The 19,782-nt window shown below is 33.0% G+C and overlaps 1 protein-coding gene across 2 annotated transcripts; it reads right to left on the reverse strand.

The window, feature by feature from the left end:
• Nucleotides 1–2,587: 2,587 nt before the first annotated feature.
• On the reverse strand, nucleotides 2,588–11,391 carry LOC111384103 (DNA-directed RNA polymerases II, IV and V subunit 9A). 2 transcript variants are annotated; one of them, XM_023008338.1, is made up of 5 exons: nucleotides 11,222–11,391; nucleotides 10,985–11,060; nucleotides 10,673–10,734; nucleotides 3,259–3,388; nucleotides 2,588–2,966 (listed from the first exon to the last, which is right to left on the reverse strand). In XM_023008338.1, the coding sequence occupies exons 1-5, from the start codon at nucleotides 11,248–11,250 to the stop codon at nucleotides 2,886–2,888; spliced, it is 378 nt and encodes a 125-aa protein (XP_022864106.1). In that variant the 5' UTR covers nucleotides 11,251–11,391; the 3' UTR covers nucleotides 2,588–2,885. The 2 variants fall into 2 exon arrangements, with proteins under 2 accessions (XP_022864106.1, XP_022864107.1); XM_023008339.1 differs by lacking the exon at nucleotides 10,673–10,734 and having other exon boundaries at nucleotides 3,259–3,417; nucleotides 11,222–11,385.
• Nucleotides 11,392–19,782: the final 8,391 nt, after the last annotated feature.

Below are 19,782 nucleotides of genomic sequence, written 5' to 3' on the forward strand. Positions count from 1 at the left end.
CGCATTTTTTTTTATATAAAATCCTTCTTAATTTTTATAAAATTATTAAAATAAAATAATAAATAAAAGATACAAAAATGTTATTGCTTGTTTGTGCCGCATTATTTGTGAACAATGTATTATGGAATAGTGACTGATATTGAAATGCGTGGTTAAAAAAAGAAATTTTTTTGATTTACGTGTAATATTATTTTAATGAAGAATGTGTGATTGAAAATGAGTATTATTAAAAAATGTGGTAAAATGTGAAATAATGGAAGACAAACAAATTTAAAATTGACGACTTCATTTTCTCCATTACTAAAATCTCAAAAAATTCTTCAAAAATTCAATAAAAGTATCTCGTGAACAATAATTAGTAGTTAACATTCCATTTTTGAATCGATAACTACGTTTACATTTTATTTTTATTTTATTTTATTTTTTTGGTTTTTTTTGCATTTATTTTGTTCGAATTTCGTTAGTTTGAGTTTTGTTTTTAGTTGTTAAATTCTTTGTTGGCTTATTTTAGAGGGTTTAGATAGAAGGTTCATCTTATTAGACAATCTTTTTATTTATTTATTTATTTATTTATTTTATTTTTTAATTGATGGAAAAGGTAGCAAATAATTATATAACGATGTGTCCTGCAATGTTTATATTTAGCCTTTTGCTCTTCTATATCTAAACTTTCTTAAAGTGTATATTAAAATGTAAATATGGAATCGATGCTCCTCATAGTTTGTTACTTGGTGAACTTTGAAAGAATGAAAATGGTTGATGGACATGAAAATGTAATAGGGTAATGGAGAAGGTGGTGGTGTACTTCATTTAACAGTGAAAATTGTCAAATCGTTGACTTTTGATTAATTAATAATCAAATGAACGGAATCAATCCATTTATCCTTCTGGTGCAACTAAATTAAAGGTTTGGGACCGTAGATGGTAACCACAACTGAAATTATTCCAAATATTGAATAATAATGGACAAGTTTAAAGAAATGGAGTTAAATATTTCGTTAGTCACTGAACTTATAAATTTGTTACGATTTACTTCTAAGTGGTCATCAAACTTGAGCACTCTATCACTTTCTCAGCATGTTTCATTACATATACATCTGTCATGCTTTACTTAGTGAATTTATACTTCGATCATACTTTATTCACCGGACTTTAAAATACTTTCGAATGGTCAGTAAACTTTACTTATTGAATTCAAATGTTCAAAAATTGAAGTATTTGAAGTATAAAATACCATACACAAAAATGATCTTCTTTTTAGGGATGGCGAAAATTCTAGCTCCGACGGGTTGGCATGGTGGAGCGGGGCTTAACTCCTCACCCCATGGCGAGGCGCCCAAACCCGTCCCGTGAAGAAAAATAATAATAAAAAACAACAGGGCAAGCCATCGCCCCTCCTGTCATCACTATTCTTTTCTCTTGAATTATTTTGTGACGATTCCAAAAATTATATTTTTTTAGTATTGATTAATATTATTGACTCTAAATCGAAAATTTCATAGTCAATTTGTACATAAAGCATACAAAACGACAAATTAAAAACCCAAAATGAAAAGTAAACTATTTGCTTAAAACATCCCAAGATCTGCATTGATGAAATGGTCTCTGAAAAGAGATATCTCAGGTAAGAACAGAGAATTAGTATAGGGAGATAAGGTGATGAAAAAGAAAAAGAATAAAAATAATAAAAAATAAAAAAGAAATACGCGGGTTGTGTGGAGTGTCAGACAGAAGCTTCAAAAGAAATGTTGTTTGGGTTTAGAAGAAGTCATAATTCAGTTGTGTAAAGAATAAGAGTGAGGTAGTCTCAGCCTTGCTGACAGCCACAGTGTGAGAATTCGATTCCTGAGATATAGAATTGAACTATTTATGAGCACCAGTGTACGATGACTAATTTTATTTAAAGCTCTTCATTTTTTCTTCTTTTGTTTTTGGATTTTTGTTTTCCAAAAAGAAGAATCATTTATAAAATTTGATGAAGTTTTATGCCGACTATTACTCTATCGCAATTTTCATTCTTTGTTTGGCTTGAATTGAGAACCAAGAAATAAACTTCCAGAAACAATTCTGAGATCTAAATATAAACGAATTAACAATTCAAGAGTCATTGTTTGTAAACATATCTAGACAGAATTAATTAATTGGAAAATACTATATGTACATGATTTTTCTACCTAATCCTTTACTTACTATTCACAATGGGATAATCCGATCATTTTTAGGGACGGTTAACCACATGAAATCACGTTCTCAACCTACTTTTTCTACTGGGAAATACCAATTTGCAGCACTACCTGTAATCATTCAAATTTCACAACAATTAAATTGGACATCCCAATTTGAATTATGATTTTTTATTTTCTTAATCTGGTCTATGATCTCAATCGAAATAAAAAAATAATTGCTTTATTTTATTTTCTCTACGTAAAAAAGATATAATCTAAATTAAGGAACATATCTTTTGACAACTAGATAAACTATATTTTCTCGACCAATATCAATATCATCATCTTAGAGAGTCTCATTATCTAGTCAATATATATATTCATTTTAAAGTTCAGTAAGTAAAGTGTGAGGAAAGCTTAAATTTAAAGACCACTGCAAAGCATTTTAAATTTCAATAAGTAAGATGTGATGTAGATACAAGTTAAAGTGACCGATAAAACATTTAACTCCTTGGTGTAAGGTGCATTGCTATGATGTTTAGAGACAAAATAACAATATTTTCTAGAAAACGCTCAATTCAAAGAAAGGTAAGTCGAATAGCTTCAGTAACAATGACAACGATTTCCATAATATTTAACATTTCCCATTAACCATCCACATAATATTTCCAAGTTGATGTTGCCCAAGTTATCAAGAGTAGGTTTTCACCGTTTACAATTTCAATCCCTCCAGCGGTGACCACAGTTTGGGTTGCAGCAAACGAAGAACAGAGTCATGCCTTCTTCTCCCCTAGCCGTTGCCTGCACAATAATCGAAAGGAGAAAAAGCACGTGAATAAAGCTTTGCAATATGCCATGAATGATAAATCGACAACTTTCACAAAAAGCAGTGACAATATCAACTCAACTTTAAAGGAATACTAGCTACAGGTAATGGGAAAGTTAAGACTTGACTCAACCGAAGAAAGACTTCTGATGTGCTCCAACTAGTAACAACTTTCAGACTTGGCAATTGGCATAATAGCAATGAAGAGAGACGGCAATGTGTAAAACTTGTAGCTCCCAGTAATAAAAATTAGAGTAGCAATAATACCTGAAAGAAAACAGCTTCTCCATGACCACAATTGGAACAACGAACTGCTTTTGTACGGGGAAGAGTAGGATCTGCAGCTACGTCCTGCAAGACCTGGGTGCGCTCCCCAGCAGAATGGTGTATCTCATTTCTGTAGACACAATTGTTATCAGCAACCTCCTGCAGAGTCGTATGTTGAAATAGAAATTAAACATTAAAATGAAATCTGCCTACTGTCCAAAGCATTTTTGCTTAAAAGGAAGAAATCTATTAATAAGAATAAACAACTGCTAGGTGCCAAAGAAGAATTGGGGTTGGAACTAGTATGAAGCTTGTCAAAAGGCTGTGATGGTTTGAAGATGGCACCATAAGTCCTCGATACAGAATGAAAGAAAAAAGCTAAACAAAAATCTATCTCCACTCCTGCATATTTGATGAAGCCAATCTGGCAAGAGAAACATATGTCTAGTTCCTATGCTAATAGGAGTCGGACTTCTTCTTTTTCCTACGGCAACAGAAACCCTTTGTCTTATGTGGACCTTTCCGAGCATTTTATAATATATTTAAAAAAAAAAAAAAAAAAAAAAAAAGGGAAGAAGAAGAAGTTGCCCATGGATTCGTACTTTCTAAAGCTTTCGTGGATGTTTATCAACCACTCAAAGTAATGCTATTAGATTTATGATGCCACATCCATATTACATCAAAAAATTACAAATTCTACAGTCTTTCCGGCTAGAATAATTGATTTAAACAAAATATTGCAGTTTCATTTATCATATCTTCAGTGGGTATGTAGGAATTCTTTTAGAAATTAGGCTCATTTTCCAGTATGAATATCCTGAGATTTTGGTTATTGAAAACTGGAAATACGGAAGGAGAAAAATACTGTGAAAACCAATAAATTTGTTATTATAATACTGAATCAACATATTATGATAGTAACAAAACAGAAATAAAAAGTGCAGCCTTAGTTCGGATCCCTACATTAAAAGATTCGGCTTTGCTTGCTTATTCTGTGGTAATTGTCTACCTCCCTGATGAACCGGGCATTGAATGGGGATTAAATGAAATTATGGAGCACAAGCAGTGGGGTTTGACAGGGGAAAGCAAATTTGGAAAGTAGGAAAACTGGAAAGACAAAAAGCGGTGAGTGGGCGTTGATGTTTTGAAGCCTATGATGCAAGATCTGCTTTCATTTTCATTGTGGTACTTTTTGATTAAAAAGATTATATAAACTTTTAAAAGAAAATGGAAAAATAAATTCTCAAAATCTAGTGGGAGCACCACCCCTCTCCCCACCACTGCCCATGGGGACAAGAAAAATTATTACTCTATCCCATAAAAAGTCTCTAAAAATGTACTCGCACTCAGAGATTCAAGCATTACCTTAATCCAACAAGCACATCCCTATAAGATCTTACCCTACTAAATCTTGTTTCGAACAAATCCATCAACATTCAGTTCAGCACTAAGTGCTTAACATAATGTATCTATGTATCCACAGAGCAGCAAACAACATTATATGAAGGGTTTCCAGGACACAAATTTGTGACCCCAATTGTGTACTAGATAAGAAGTAAGCCACACGAATATGATACTTTTTCTGCTTAATGGAAACCCAAAAAATGGCAAGATGATAGGCCACCGATCCGGTTCACTTATGCTAGAAGAAAGAAGAGCAACGATACTAAAGATTCGGCCAAGTCAGTTGAGTTTGTTAGTGAGGGGTAAAAATGTAATAATCTGTTGTAGGAAACGTAAATAAATAGGGTGAGACAATAGGCGGGAAGGGAATGAAAAATCTGGTTTTCTGTTGAGAGTAGGGAGGAGAGACAGGGCCTCTCAAATAGCCCTGAACTTGTATCTTTTCGATTTTCCTTCATCTGATTTCATTAATAAATCATTCGTTTCACTATATTTTGAGTGTTCTCCCATCTAAGCAGGTGGGACTCTATCAATTTTGGTATCAGAGCATCATTTTTGGGACCATGACAATTACAGATCGTGTGGGACAACTGGAATCAAGGTTCGATGGGTTATAGGAAGCAGTGGAGGTACTAAAGTTGGAAATGCAGCGGGATATGGCAATGATAATGGAGAAGCTCGACTTTGTGATGACAAAGTGGGGAGAACAAGAGAGGGACAGGAAGGAAAAGGGGAACTCATCCAACTCACCGGATCCGACCATGGATTCGAAGGCACAAATCAAAACACAGGAGTTCATAGGAGGAACTGAAGGACGGTTGCGTCGAGAGGATATGGGGCGGTTGGAAAATAGTACCCATCGGTTGGAGATGTCGGTATTCAATGGAGAAGAGCCCGATGCTTGGATTTTCAGAGCAGAAAGGTATTTTAACATCAACCAGTTTTCCGATTGGGAGAAAATCGAGGCAACAGCAGTTTGTTTCGAGGGCGAGGCTCTCGCGTGGTATCAGTGGGAAAATGGACGACGGCCTTTGATTCGTTGGGATGATCTGAAATTACTACTACTAGAGAGGTTCAGGCCATCGCAAGAGGGTAGCGTGTTGGAGAAATTTCTGGCTCAAAAACAAGATGGGTCCGTGAGAGACTACCGCTGTTGGTTTGAGTTGTTAACTGCTCCTTTGCCGGCGATCCCAAAGTCGATTTTGGAAGGAAACTTTCTAAATGGGTTGAGTCCAGTGATTAGAGCTGAAGTGAGGATGCTAAGGCCACAGGGATTGGGCCAAATTACGGAAATGGCCCAACGGGTCGAGGACCGGAATGAGTCCAGCGTTGATAGGCCCAATTAGATCAAGGCCCTCCAACGCAGCCCCATCTTATGCCAATCTATTTGGGAGCAACCCAAATTATACAACTCTGTACCTAAGAGGAGCGAAACCAACCTTCCAAAGCAACCAGCAGGCCCCGATTATAATTCCCAGAGCTTCGGTAGTCGCAACCCAACGATCGACGCTAACCACCAAAGCAACGCCGAATTTCAAGCGACTGACCGACGTCGAGCTTCAGTCGAAGAAGGAGAGAGGTTTGTGCTACCACTGTGATGAGCGGTTCTTTCCGAGTCACTAGCGCAAAAATCAAGAATTTCAAGTACTGTTAGTGCAACGGGAAGAGGTGGAGAAACCGCTGAAGGAACTCGAGGAGGAGACTGAAAATCACGTGGGGGATACGGTGGAGTTGCCCATCAAATCTGTGGTTGGGTTAACTGCGCCTAAAACCATGAAGTTGGGAGGGTAGATTTCAGGACAAGCAGTGGTAGTCCTTATTGACTGTGGAGCTACGCACAATTTCATCTCGAGTGAGCTAGTCCAAAACTTGGGGCTACGAGTTATGGAGTCGACAAGCTACGGGGTTCTCATGGGAACGGGGTTGTCTGTGAAAGGAGAAGGTATTTGTCAGGGAATAGTAGTTTCACTACCTCATGTTGATGTGGTTGAGGACTTCCTACCTTTAAAATTGAGTTGTATAAATGTTATTCTGGGAACGAAGTGGCTAGAAACTTTGGGCAGGATGCAAGTGAATTGGGGAACCTTAACCATGCGCTTTAAGGTGAAGGGGGAAACTATAGTATTGCAAGGAGATCCTAGCTTGGGTAAGACGCAAGTGTCGTTGAAGTCTCCAGACAAAACTTTTAAGGAGGGGGAACAAGGGATTTTGCTGGAATTGAGTTGTATAGAGGTGGAGCAACGAAGCAGTAGTGCACCACTCAATTAAGGAGTTGCTACAGTAGCATCGCAGGGTGTTTGAATGGCCAAACTGCCCCCGCCAAGGGCACGAGACCATGCCATTCTCCTGCAACCCGGTGCAACTATGATATACGTGAAGCCCTACAGATACCCTTATGTTCAGAAGAACGAAAAGTTGATTAAGGAAATGCTAGCTGCCGGAATCATACGGCAAAGTCTCAGCCCATTCTCGAGCCCGGTCTTGTTGGTAAAGAAAAAAGACGGTAGCTGGAGGTTTTGTGTCGATTATCGGGCACTAAATAAGGTCACTGTGCCTGACCGTTTTCCAATCCCAGCAATTGATGAGTTGTTAGATGAATTACATGGGGCTCATGTGTTCTCTATGTTGGACCTGAAATCTGGCTATCATCAAATCAGAGTTAGACGAGGATATCCATAAGACTACCTTTCGTACTCATGAGGGGCACTATGAGTTCTTGGTCATGCCATTTGGGCTGACCAACGCCCTTGCAACTTTTCAGTACATGATGAATGAGGTATTTCGGCCCTACCTACGGAAGTTTGTCCTTGTCTTCTTCGACGACATTTTGGTTTACAGTAAATCAATTGATGAACACCTGCAACACCTGAACATGGCGCTAGAAGTGTTGCAAGAGCAACGTTTATTTGCTAATGAAAAGAAGTGCTTGTTTGGGCAACCGGAAGTAGAATACCTTGGTCATGTGATTTCTGAAAAAGGAGTAGCAGCTGATCAGTCGAGAATTGAAGCAATGGTGAGCTGGCCGAGCCCAGGCAACATCAGGAAGCTTCGGGGGTTCTTGGGGCTTACAGGCTACTATAGAAGGTTTGTGGCTGGGCTACGCTAAGTTAGTTTGGCTATTAACTGAGTTACTCAAGAAAGACAGATTCAAATGGAATGAAGAAGCAAAGGCAACCTTTCAAACTCTTAAGTCATCTATGGTCAGTGTTCCAGTTCTTACCCTACCTGATTTTTCTAAGCAGTTTGTGGTGGAAACCGATGCCTCGGGCTACAGGCTAGGGGCAGTCTTGATGCAAGACGGTCACCCTATTGCATACTTTAGTAAGGTTCTTCCCCAGAGTATCAGGCAAAAGTCAGTTTACGAGAGGGAATTAATGGCCATTGTATTCGCCATCCAGAAATGGCGTCACTACTTGTTGGGAAGACAGTTTGTGGTCAGAACAGATCAGCATAGTTTGAAATTTTTATTGGAACAACAGCTGGTGGGTGATGATCATCAAAAATGGCTCACCAAACTCATGGGGTACCAATTCGACATCCAGTATCGCCCGGGTTTGGAGAACAAAGTGGCGGATGCTCTATCACGAATGCAACCCTCATTGAATATTCTGGCTCTGACTACTCCTAAAATTCTGCAACTTGAAGAGGTGAAGAAAGAGGTCATGGCTGACAAAGTGCTGGGGAAATTAATGTTGGACCTGTAGGCTGGGGTCAGTGTGAAGACAAGGTATAAGCTGATTGATGGAGTTCTATGTTTCCATGGAAAGATTGTATTGTCGGGTGATTCGCATCTTGTCACCCTTATGCTATAGGAATGCCATAACACGAAGGTAGGAGGGCATTCGGGGTTCCTCAAAACATATAAACGAATTGCCAGGTAAGTGTATTGGCAAGGGATGAAGAGGAAGGTGAGAGAGTATGTGGCAGCGCGCATGACTTGCCAACAGAACAAGTATATGGCTTTGTCCTCGGGTGGATTGTTGCAACCCTTGCCAATTCCTAAGATGATTTGGGAAGATGTATATATGGATTTCATTGAGGGTCTTCCCCGGTCAAGTGGTATTGAGACTATATTGGTGGTGGTGGACCGTTTGAGTAAGTATGGGCATTTCAATGGTCTTAAGCACCCCTTCACCGCCCCCATGATGGCTGAGGTTTTCACACATGAGGCCGTTCGTTTGCACGGTATACCACGTTCCATTGTTTGTGACAGGGATCAAATTTTTATGAGTACATTCTGGAATGCCTCATTCAAAGCACAAGGGACCGCTCTCAAGCACAGCACCGCTTATCACCCGCAAAATGATGGGCAGACAGAAGTGGTAAACAGGTGTTTGGAAACTTATTTGCGGTGTTTTGCAGCTGATAGACCGCGGGGCTGGAGTCATTATTTACACTGGGCCGAGTTCTGGTACAACACTTTTTTCCATACCGCAACCAAGTATACACCCTTTCAAATTGTGTACGGCCATGAGCCACCTCAAATTCTGCCATTAGACAAGGGTATGACAGCCAGCTCCTCGGTAGAGCAGCTACTATTAGATCATGATGAGGCTTTGGAAAAACTTAAAGTCTAGCTCAGTAGAACACAGCAGAGGATGAAGAAGAGTGCAGATGGCCACCGCTGTGATATCCAATTTGAGGTAGGAGACCTGGTCTTTTCAAACTACGTCCCTACCGTCAGAAGTCCGTTGCAAAGAGACCATTTAAGAAGCTGTCTCCTAAGTACTATGGACCCTTTGAAGTGGAATCAAAGATTGGACAAGTAGCATACAAACTAAAACTGCCTACTACAGCAACTATTCATCCGATTTTCCATGTCTCTCTACTCCAGAAGGCAGTGGGAAATGTGCAGCTGACCTCATCATTTCCTCCCCAATTAACTGGTGAAGGGGAATTCATTTTGGAACCAGAAGCAGTGCTGGGTGTGTGCCCAAACTCTGTCAACACAGTGGGGGGACCTGATGTTTTAATAAAGTGGAAGAATTTGCCTGATTTCGAGGCCAGCTGGGAACCATTTGATACAGTCAGGTTGCAATTTCCTAGTTTCCACCATGAGGACAAGGTGGATTTCGAGGCGGCAGGTGATGATAGGCCACCGATCCGGTTAACATATGCTAGAAGAAAGAAGAGCAATGATACTAAAGATTCAGCCAAGTCAGTTGAGTTTGTTAGTGAGGGGTAAAAATGTAATAATCTACAACATAAATAAATAGGGTGAGACAATAGGCAGGAAGGGCATGAAAAACCTGGTTTTCTATTGAGAGTAGGGAGGAGAGACAGGGCCTCTCAAATAGCCCTGAACTTGTATCTTTTCGGTTTTCCTTCATCTGATTTCATTAATAAACCATTCATTTCACTATGTTTTGAGTGTTATTCCCATCGAAGCAGGTGGGACTCTATCACAAAAATAATAGAATCCAGCCATTAAGAGTACAGAGAGAAAAGCATTGAACAAAAGATAAGCTTTGAAACTGGAAGGCAGGCATGTATCTCTTAGTCTATGGAGAATAGTTTGATAGTATTGAGTAGTATTCATAAAAATTAAAATATACTAAGGCATGCCATATAAGAACTTAGAATGTAAAGTCTCGCCAATGTCAAACTCCCTAATGTTGTATAGTAACATTAGCGCGTCTCTGTAATGGGAGTCAAGATTTAGCATCAGTATTATTTTAAGACCTATTCAAGAGAGGGAGAGTAAGCATATCCTATAGATGCACACTAATGGTATTGTAGTTATTTTCTTATTCTGCCACGAAGGCAAGAATATCAACCTTTAATCACTTCTTTCTTTGATAAGAATCAATCAAGATTTTCTTTTCTTGATAAGAATCAATCAAGATTTTCTTTTCATTATTCTTTCCAAATCATTTCCACAGAAGTATACTAGACAAACTTCACAAGATACTAAATAACCACAACAATTAGTCTTAGTAACAGTAGAGACAATTTCATAACTTTAACTGCCATTAAGCAAACCAGCCAAAATGGCTTGTATATAACTCACCCGTTCCAAAAGCATGGTGCCCAAGGCCTCAAAGATCTACCTTCCGTGTACGAACCATTTTTCTTTCACATACAAATACATGAATGAAAAATGAGTTTACCAAACATTAATCAGCCAGTAAATGTCCTAAGTCTCAACATGTTCTAGTCCCTAAACCCTAAACTTTAACTTAAAATGTTCGTCCTTAAACAATACATCTAGTATTGATCAACGTTCAAATAAACAATCAGATAGATAAAATAAAAAACATGCATAACAAAGCTACATTCTGTGTGCGCGCGCGCGTGTGAGAGAGAGAGAGAGATTTGGGACCTGATGATCACAATTGCGACACGCATAGAGGAGGATTTTCTGTTCCTTGTCTTCCCTCGGGTACAATATGTTGTTACTGCATACATATAAACCATGTGAATAGCATCCGAGGGTGAATTTCCCAAATAGAAGCAACAATAACAATTATAATATCAAAACCCTGGAATCAGCATTACAAACACATCCACACACTCTCGTAAATGCGTGTGAATGCGTAAGAACAAGGCAATGTCATACCATTCCCGACAAAACTTCATGGTACTCATCTTGGAAACTTAGCAGATTTACAAGTAATCGCTTGTTATGAGTTTGATCTTCCTCTCTCTCTCCCCCCCGCAGAAACCCCGTGCTTTGCTTTTGCTGGTAATTTGGGGATGGTAGAGTGCATATTTTGCCCGTTTGTTTTAGGTAAATTCCTCAAGAGGTCACCAACCTTTTCCTTAAGTGGTGGCATCGAAGTCCCAAACTTTTTAACATTGCTTGAACGGCATTTGCACTTGATAAAAAATGTCTATTTAGACGTTAAAAGTCCACGTGACACTCTCGTAATGTTTTAATAAAATGATTAAATTATCTAAAATTATTTTTTTGAAATATCACTAATGTTACAATACCAAACTAGGTGGTATTATGTAGTGGCTCAATTAAATGTCAATTATATTTCTCATTTAATTGTTTCTTTCATTTAATATCACTAATACCATATAAATTGGTGTGTAACAATAATGATGTTAAATAACACTACTCCTTCAAAAACAAAATGTGACCATGTAACTTACATTAAACCCCAATTTCAGGTAACTAAAAATCAGATTTCTAGTAGATTTTGATAAAAGTTTATGAAATGTGTGGTTAAAAAGTTGTTCCAATAAGATATGTGTTAAAATTTATTATTAACTTTGATTTCAATTTAAGTCCATACTAAACAAGGGTTAAATGTTGTCATTTTAAGACAAGATATGACTGCACACACAAGAAAAGTTGAGGGCCCCAGAGGAATTTACTTTGGTTTGGGTAGAATAGGCCGAGTTTTGGGAGACAAGCTTTTGGGAGAAGTGCTATAAATACAACACTTTTGACAGCTCTCTCAAATGCATGGATGAGGCCAGCGATTAAAATATTTTGTGAAAGAGCTGTCATGCAAAGTGTACAACGGATGCATCTTACATTTCTTAGTTTTTGGGCCCTGTCCCTAGGGCTTTAGCCTTTGGGATTGAGCTTCAGCTATGACATAATTAAGAGGAAATGGATTTTAAAAATTGTTTGGTACAGATTTTTTTAAGGGAAAAAGGAATTTCTTAAAGAAATTTTAGAATTTTTAGATACCTTATTTTTAAAAACTTTAAAAACAGATTTTATATCAAGAAATAAAGAATTAATAATTTTTAATAAGACATCTTCTAAGATAAATAGTATAGACAAAATTTTAGAATTAGCTGAAAAAATTCAAATAACAGGAGAAAACCTTATAAAATATTGGGATAAAAATAAGATAAAAGCTAAATTAGAAATAATAAATGAAAATATAAAATTTAGAACGGCAAAAATAAAACATACGAATCAAGATATAGAAGATTTTAACATACAGATTAAAGAATTATTAGATTTAAAAGTAATAAGACCGTCTAATAGTCAACACAGATCAGTAGCTTTTATGGTTAGAAATCATAATGGAATAAAAAGAGGAAAAACAAGAATTGTTATAAACTATAAAAAATTAAACGACAATACTGTAGAAGATGGATATAAAATACCAGATAAGGATATGCTAATAAATAAAATACAAAATAGCAAGATATTTTCTAAATTTGATTGTAAATCTGATTTTGGCAAATAAAAATGGCAAAAGAATCTATTCCTTAAATATCTTTTTCTACTCCATTAGGACACTTTGAATGGTTAGTCATGCCTCTTGAATTAAAAAATGCACCATCTATTTTTCAAAGAAAGATGGATAGTATATTTAATTCCCTTCCATTTGTTTGTGTATATATTAGATGATATTCTAGTACATAGTAAAAATTATAAAGAACATATGAAACATCTAGAGATAACCTTGAATAAATTTATAGAAAATGGTTTAATTATAAGTAAAAAGAAGATGAAAACAAATAAACAAAAAATTAAATTTTTAGAAATAATTTTAGGAGAGGGAAAGATTCAATTACAGCTACATATAGTGCAGGCAATTTTACAATTTTCAGATAAAATTGAAGAAATCAAGAAATTACAAGTCTTTTTAAAAATATTAAATTATGCTAGACATTTTATTAAAAATTTAGGAAGGAAAGTAAAACCACTGTATAGTAAATTGTCTAGTAAAGGACAAAAATATTTTAATCAATCAGATATAGAATTAGTTAAAAAAATAAAAGCAGAAGTTAAAAATTTACTACTATTAAAATTACCATTAGATAGTGAATATAAAATAATAGAAAAAGATGGATATGAATTAGGATGGGAAGGAATTTTATATTCCAAACCAAATAAATATAGTGATAAAAAAGAAGAAAAAATTTGTAGATATACTATCGGAAAATACAAGATAAAAGGAAAATATTTAACTAGTTTAGATTATGAAATAATGATCACCATACATAGTATAAAAAGTTTTAAATTATTTTAAATACTGAATTTATAATTAGGACAGATTGTGAAACTATAGTAAAATTTATTAAAAAGATAAATTTTGATAAGATAAGATATAAAAGATGGTTGAAATTATATGAGATATTAAGCAGTTATAAAATTAATATAGAACATATTGATGGAAAAAATAATATTTTAACAGATAATTTAAATAGGCAAGTTATTAATTTTCTAACTTATTATCTTCATGATGCAGATAGATCTAAAGATGATGAACTTTGGAAATGTCACCTTGAAAGTGGCCCCTCAAGGATCTAATCTTCGATTTAAAGTAAATAATTTAGAAAAATTACTAGAAAGTGAGTGTTGTCTACTGGATAATCTCTAGATGGCACATGATTCTAAACAAAAATTAGACAGCATTAATGCTCTAGCTAATCATTTTAAATAGATTCATAATCAAGTAGAAAACAAAAATTTTAGTTTCTTTACAGTAATTAGAGGTAGAAAGTCCGAAATATATAATTATTGGCTAAAAGTACTACAATAAGTAGAAAATTTTCCCGACCCCCTTTTCAAAGAATTTTATACTCTTGAAGAAACTTTAAATTTTTGTAGAGAAATGATAGGATTTAATTTTCATATATTCGAATGAATTAGACAGATCATGCAAACCCCCTCTCAAACTTCATCATCATCTTCATCAATAAAACTTTGTGATAATTGTGAAACTATGACCAAAGTTGTTAGAAATTTAAATTTTAGAAAGCATTCTCAAAGATCAAATTTCTTCATCTCAACAAACTATTAGTAAATATCAAAATGAAATTCTTAAATTGCATAATAGTTTAGCCAGACTTAAATACACTTGAAAACCACATTTCTAAAGACATTGCATCTACAAGTAGAAATTATCCTAATAAAATAGAAAGAGTTATCGAACTAACAGATTTTATAGCTGCGGGACAGGAAAATACTTTTTACGAATTAGAACAGAAAATTGGTGATTGCACCAATATTGTTAAAAGTTCTATAAAAAAATTCGTTGTACAGAAAATCATAGATTTTGCTCAAATTTTAAGTTACTATCATAATGAAAATAGATATTTCCTTAGACATGGTCCCAAACACGATGCAACCCAAAATTCAGTCTTCTTTAAACACAATTATCCAACAATTTCATTTGATTATACAATCTTTGAAAAAGAAGACCTCTTTTACCTAACTTTACAGTTTGGTATGATAGATACTATATACATATTAAACATATCTTTTCTATTTTTTCACCAAAACTTAAACAGATTCCTGATCAGTTAAAAGATCATTCCCTTAATGATTCAATTCATTTCCATACCCCCTCATGTAAATAAATGGCACTGTAATTCCAACTTATCATCATATTTTAATTTATGAAGGAGCCAACAAATTTAGACCCTCTTCAAGGACGAATACTAAAATAAAAATTAGACAGATTGATTATGAAAGAAGAATATCAGAAACCGCAACCATGATGGAAGTTCAAAATAATGATTTCAGATTAGTAGCACAATGGAATAACGGAATTATTTTCTGCCAATAGCACATTGCCATGAGAACTAAAGCAGAAAAAATTTTAGTACCAAATATTAAACAAAAGAATTTATATCTGATGGCATTTCAAGAGACCAATGGAAAAATTACAGAAGCCTTATCAGATATAGAAGAGGAAGCATACATATCTGATAACAACGATAATGAGATGGATCCAGAACTAGAAGAAGCCATGGTAGAAATAATGGACAGATAAAGACAGACGAGATAGAAAGATGGAGAAATAATTAACAAGACAGGAAGTCAAAGAGAAGAGGCGTAAAGATAAAGCTTTTAAACATATTTCAAAAATCTGCAAAGTTGATTCACATTTTTCAAGAAAAGTCAGGCATGAAGACAAAAGTTCCCAATATCATCTTCTCAAATAATTCATTCTTAATTACTCACATGGAAAATTGTACATTATTCTTTAATTTTAAATCGCACAACTGTAAAGTGTGCACAGTATTCTTCAATTATTGATAGCACATTTACAACACCAACTGAATAGATGTGATATACCAACGTCTATAAATACCCACACCTCTCACGAAAGAAAATACACCGAAGAAAGCACAAAGCACACTATCACACTTATACTAAAAAATCTCCACCATATTTGTAAATTCAAAGACACCCTTATAAATTCAAATATTTTGTAATTAAAGTAAGTTCTTTTTATATCTTCTCTAGTTTATAATTTTCGTTTAATTTAATTATTTTCAGACAAGGCCTCAAAGGGGAAACACCAAGTAATCAATTAATTTATTTACAAATAATATTGTATTTCCGTTTCAAAAACATATTTTTAACGCTCTTAACCTCTTTATTCTGGATTCCATAGCCAAAAGATAAAGTAATCCTCTGAGTCACGTTGGCTAATTTGTGTCCCAATTGTGAAAATTTGTTAAAGCCTTTTTAAACATGATGAAAATCTTTTTTGCTACAATTTTAAGCCTTTTTCAAAAGGTTAAGAAAAAAGCTAAGAGATAGTTAAAAAAAAGTTTGAAGAAATTAATTTGCTGAACGGTAAAGTACTCGAAAGTCATTATAAACATATCGTTTTAAAGTTCTAATATTTTATGCATTTAAATTACACTGCCTTACTTGTTCATTGGAAAGTTTTAACGAATATATTAATACTTGTTTAGAAAATAGAGAAATAGAAAGATTAGTCGTTGTAGAAAGTAATATTTTATGCGCTCTAGATAGAAATAGAGGTGACCCCTCTTTACAGATCAAGAAACAAATCACTAAATTCTCTATCTCTCAGTGTCGAAGTTTTTTGATAAAATATCCCAAAAATTGTAAAGAACGACAATAACGAGCAAAAATTATAAGAGAAAATAATAAAAGAAATTTTAGTAGAACTAGTTAGACATTTTTAGCTATTGAATTTTAGTAGCAAAGATAAAATAAATTGGTGTAGAATTTTTTAACTTTTTGTCTTCAAAAATTAATTGCTAGTAGACTTTTTATTTATTGCTAGATTTTCAAAACGCGTGTAAATTTTTGTAAGACAAAATTTTCAAAAGTCTTTTTGCTACAAGTCTTTTTCTTACAAGACTTTCTTTTAATTGTCATTTTTCTAGATTACCCTATACTTGAAAGATTATATAGAAAGATACCACCACCATGGAATGATAAAATTAGAAAAGATAAAGAGTCAAACCCAACAAGGAAAATAACTATAAGTGTCACTATAAAATCTATAATTGATAAATTGAAAGAATATTGTGTAGAAGAAGTAGTTAGAAAGCAAATAAAGAAATTAAATTATTCTTTTTGCTCAGATTTATATACACCACAGACATATAATTATAGAAGAAGAAAGAAAAAAATGTATAAAAAAGATTAAAAAACAAAAATATAAAAACAATATCAAAATAAAAAGAAATATAATATTAGACCAAGTACGACATACTATAAAAATAAAAGACCAAATTATAATAGATATGTTAGAAAACCAAAAATTAAAAAAGATTGTAAATGTTATATTTGTGAAGACCTTAGACATTTTGCTAACAAATGCCAAATAAATATAAAAATAAAGAAAATGCTGTTAAATCTATGATAATTAATAGAAATACAATGTAAAATAATAAAATTATTTGATAATGAATCTTGTAACTCAGTATATAGTATTTACACAAATGAAGAGTTAGATAATTTAATTTAGAAATAACAAGCAATTCTGAAGACAATTATGATAGCTTAAAATAACTAGATTTTTCAGTTTTAAATATAAAGATGATGAATGTAGTACAAGAATGTATCCATGATTGGATTAGAGGACAAGGATCAATGATGAATAAATGTAAAATATGTAAAATATACCCAAGACACAAAAATAGAAATCAGTGTAAGAATTGTCTAGAAATCCAATGTAATAATTGTGTAGGTATTAAAGAAGAAATAAATAATAATAATAATAATAAAACTATAGTGAAAGTATAGAAATAATAGATACAAATAATAGAATAGATAAAATACACGAAACATTAAGAGAAATACAATACAAGATCAGAAATCTAGAAACAAAAGGAAAACAGCCTATAGATAATTACACTGAAAATAATTATTTGGAAATAGAAAATCAAGAAGAAATAATTTGTCAAATATCTAGAGTAAATACGACAAAAAGTATCAGAATACCTATAGAACTACAAATAAACAAAATGATAAAATTAAATTTGATAGCATTTATAGATACATGTTGTACATTTAATATAATTAGAAAAGATTTAGTGTCAGAAAATTGTAGACAGGAATTAGAATATGAAATAAGAGAAAGTCAAATGGACGGTAGTAAAATGGGATTCGAAAATAGACTTTTTGATGACTGTAAGATTAAATTTCAAGAAAGACAATATAGTTTAACGACTACATTAGTAAGCGTATTAATAAAAGATGAGTTTGTTATAGATATAAAATTTTTGTTAAGTAGAAATGAAAGTTTAACAATTACTCCTAATGTCAAAATTTTTGGAAAAGACACTTCTATTATTAATACTATAGAATCATTAGAGTTGCGAGCTGAGCGTGGTGGACCCTTACAACCATACCCAGAACTAGAAATTGAAGAAATTTAGAATTTTTATATAACTTATCTATATAAACTTTAAAAACATATTTTATACCAAAAAAAAAAAAAGAATCAATAATTTTTAACAAGACATCTTCTAAGATAGATAGTATACACAAAATTTTAGAATTAGTTTAAAATATTCAAATAATAGGAGAAGACCGTATAAAACATTGGGATAAAAATAAAATAGAAGCTAAATTAGAAATAATAAATGAAAATATAAAAATTAGAATAGCAGAAATAAACATACGAATCAAGATACATAAAATTTTAATATACAAATTAAAGAATCATTAGATTTAAAAGTAATAAAATCATCTAGTAGTCAACACAGATCAACAGTCTTTATGGTTAGAAATCATAGTGAAATAAAAAGAGGAAAAAAAGAATGATTATAAACTATAAAATATTAAATGACAATACTGTAGAGGATGGATATAAGATACCAGATAAGGATATGCTAATAAATAAAATACAAAATAGCAAAATATTTTCTAAATTTAATTGTAAATCTGGATTTTGGCAAATAAAAATGGCAAAAGAATCTATTCCTTAGATAGCTTTTACTACTCCATTAGAACACTTTGAATAGTTAGTCATGCCTTTTGGATTAAAAAATGTACCCTTTATTTTTCAAGGAAAGATGGATAATATATTTAATTCTCTTCCATTTGTTTGTGTATATATAGATGATATTCTAATACATCGTAAAAACTATAAAGAACATATGAAACATTTAGAGATAACCTTGAATAAATTTATAAAAAATTGTTTTATTATAAGTAAAAAGAAAATGTAAATAAATAAACAAAAATTGAATTTTTAGGAATAATTTTAGGAGAGGGAAAGATTTAGTTACAGCCACATATAATACAGACAATTTTACAATTTTCAGACAAAATTGAAGAAACCAAGAAATTACAAGCCTCTTTAAGAATATTAAATTATGCTAGACATTTTATTAAAAAATTTAAGAAGGAAAGTAGGACCATTGTATAGTAAATTGTCTAGTAAAAGACAAAAATATTTTAATCAATCGAATATAAAATTAGTTAAAAAGATAAAATCAGAAGTTAAAAATTTACCACCATTAGAATTACCATTAGATAGTGAATATAAAATAATAAAAACAGATGATGTGAATTAAGATGATGAGGAATTTTATATTCCAAACAAAATAAATATAATGATAAAAAAAAGAACAAATTTGTAAATATGCTAATGAAAAATACAAGATAAAAAGGAAAGTATTTAACTAATTTAGATTATGAAATAATGACTATCATACATAGTATAGAAAACTTTAAATTATTTTTAAATACTGAATTTACAATTAGGACAGATTCTGAAGTTATAGTAAAATTTAGATGAATAATGTTAAAAAAATATTTGCTTTGTATGAATAACATTAGAGTACATTTGATTGCAAGTCTAGAATTTGTATGGAAAGAAAATATATTCTAGGTAATTTAATTGTCTAGAACTTATTTACATAAAAATTATCAATTAAATGTGTTTGATTAATTTAATTTTCAACCTAGAAAATATTATA

This window comes from Olea europaea, unplaced genomic scaffold (assembly GCF_002742605.1).
Source record: "Olea europaea var. sylvestris unplaced genomic scaffold, O_europaea_v1 scaffold2842, whole genome shotgun sequence".
Classification (NCBI taxonomy): domain Eukaryota; kingdom Viridiplantae; phylum Streptophyta; class Magnoliopsida; order Lamiales; family Oleaceae; genus Olea; species Olea europaea.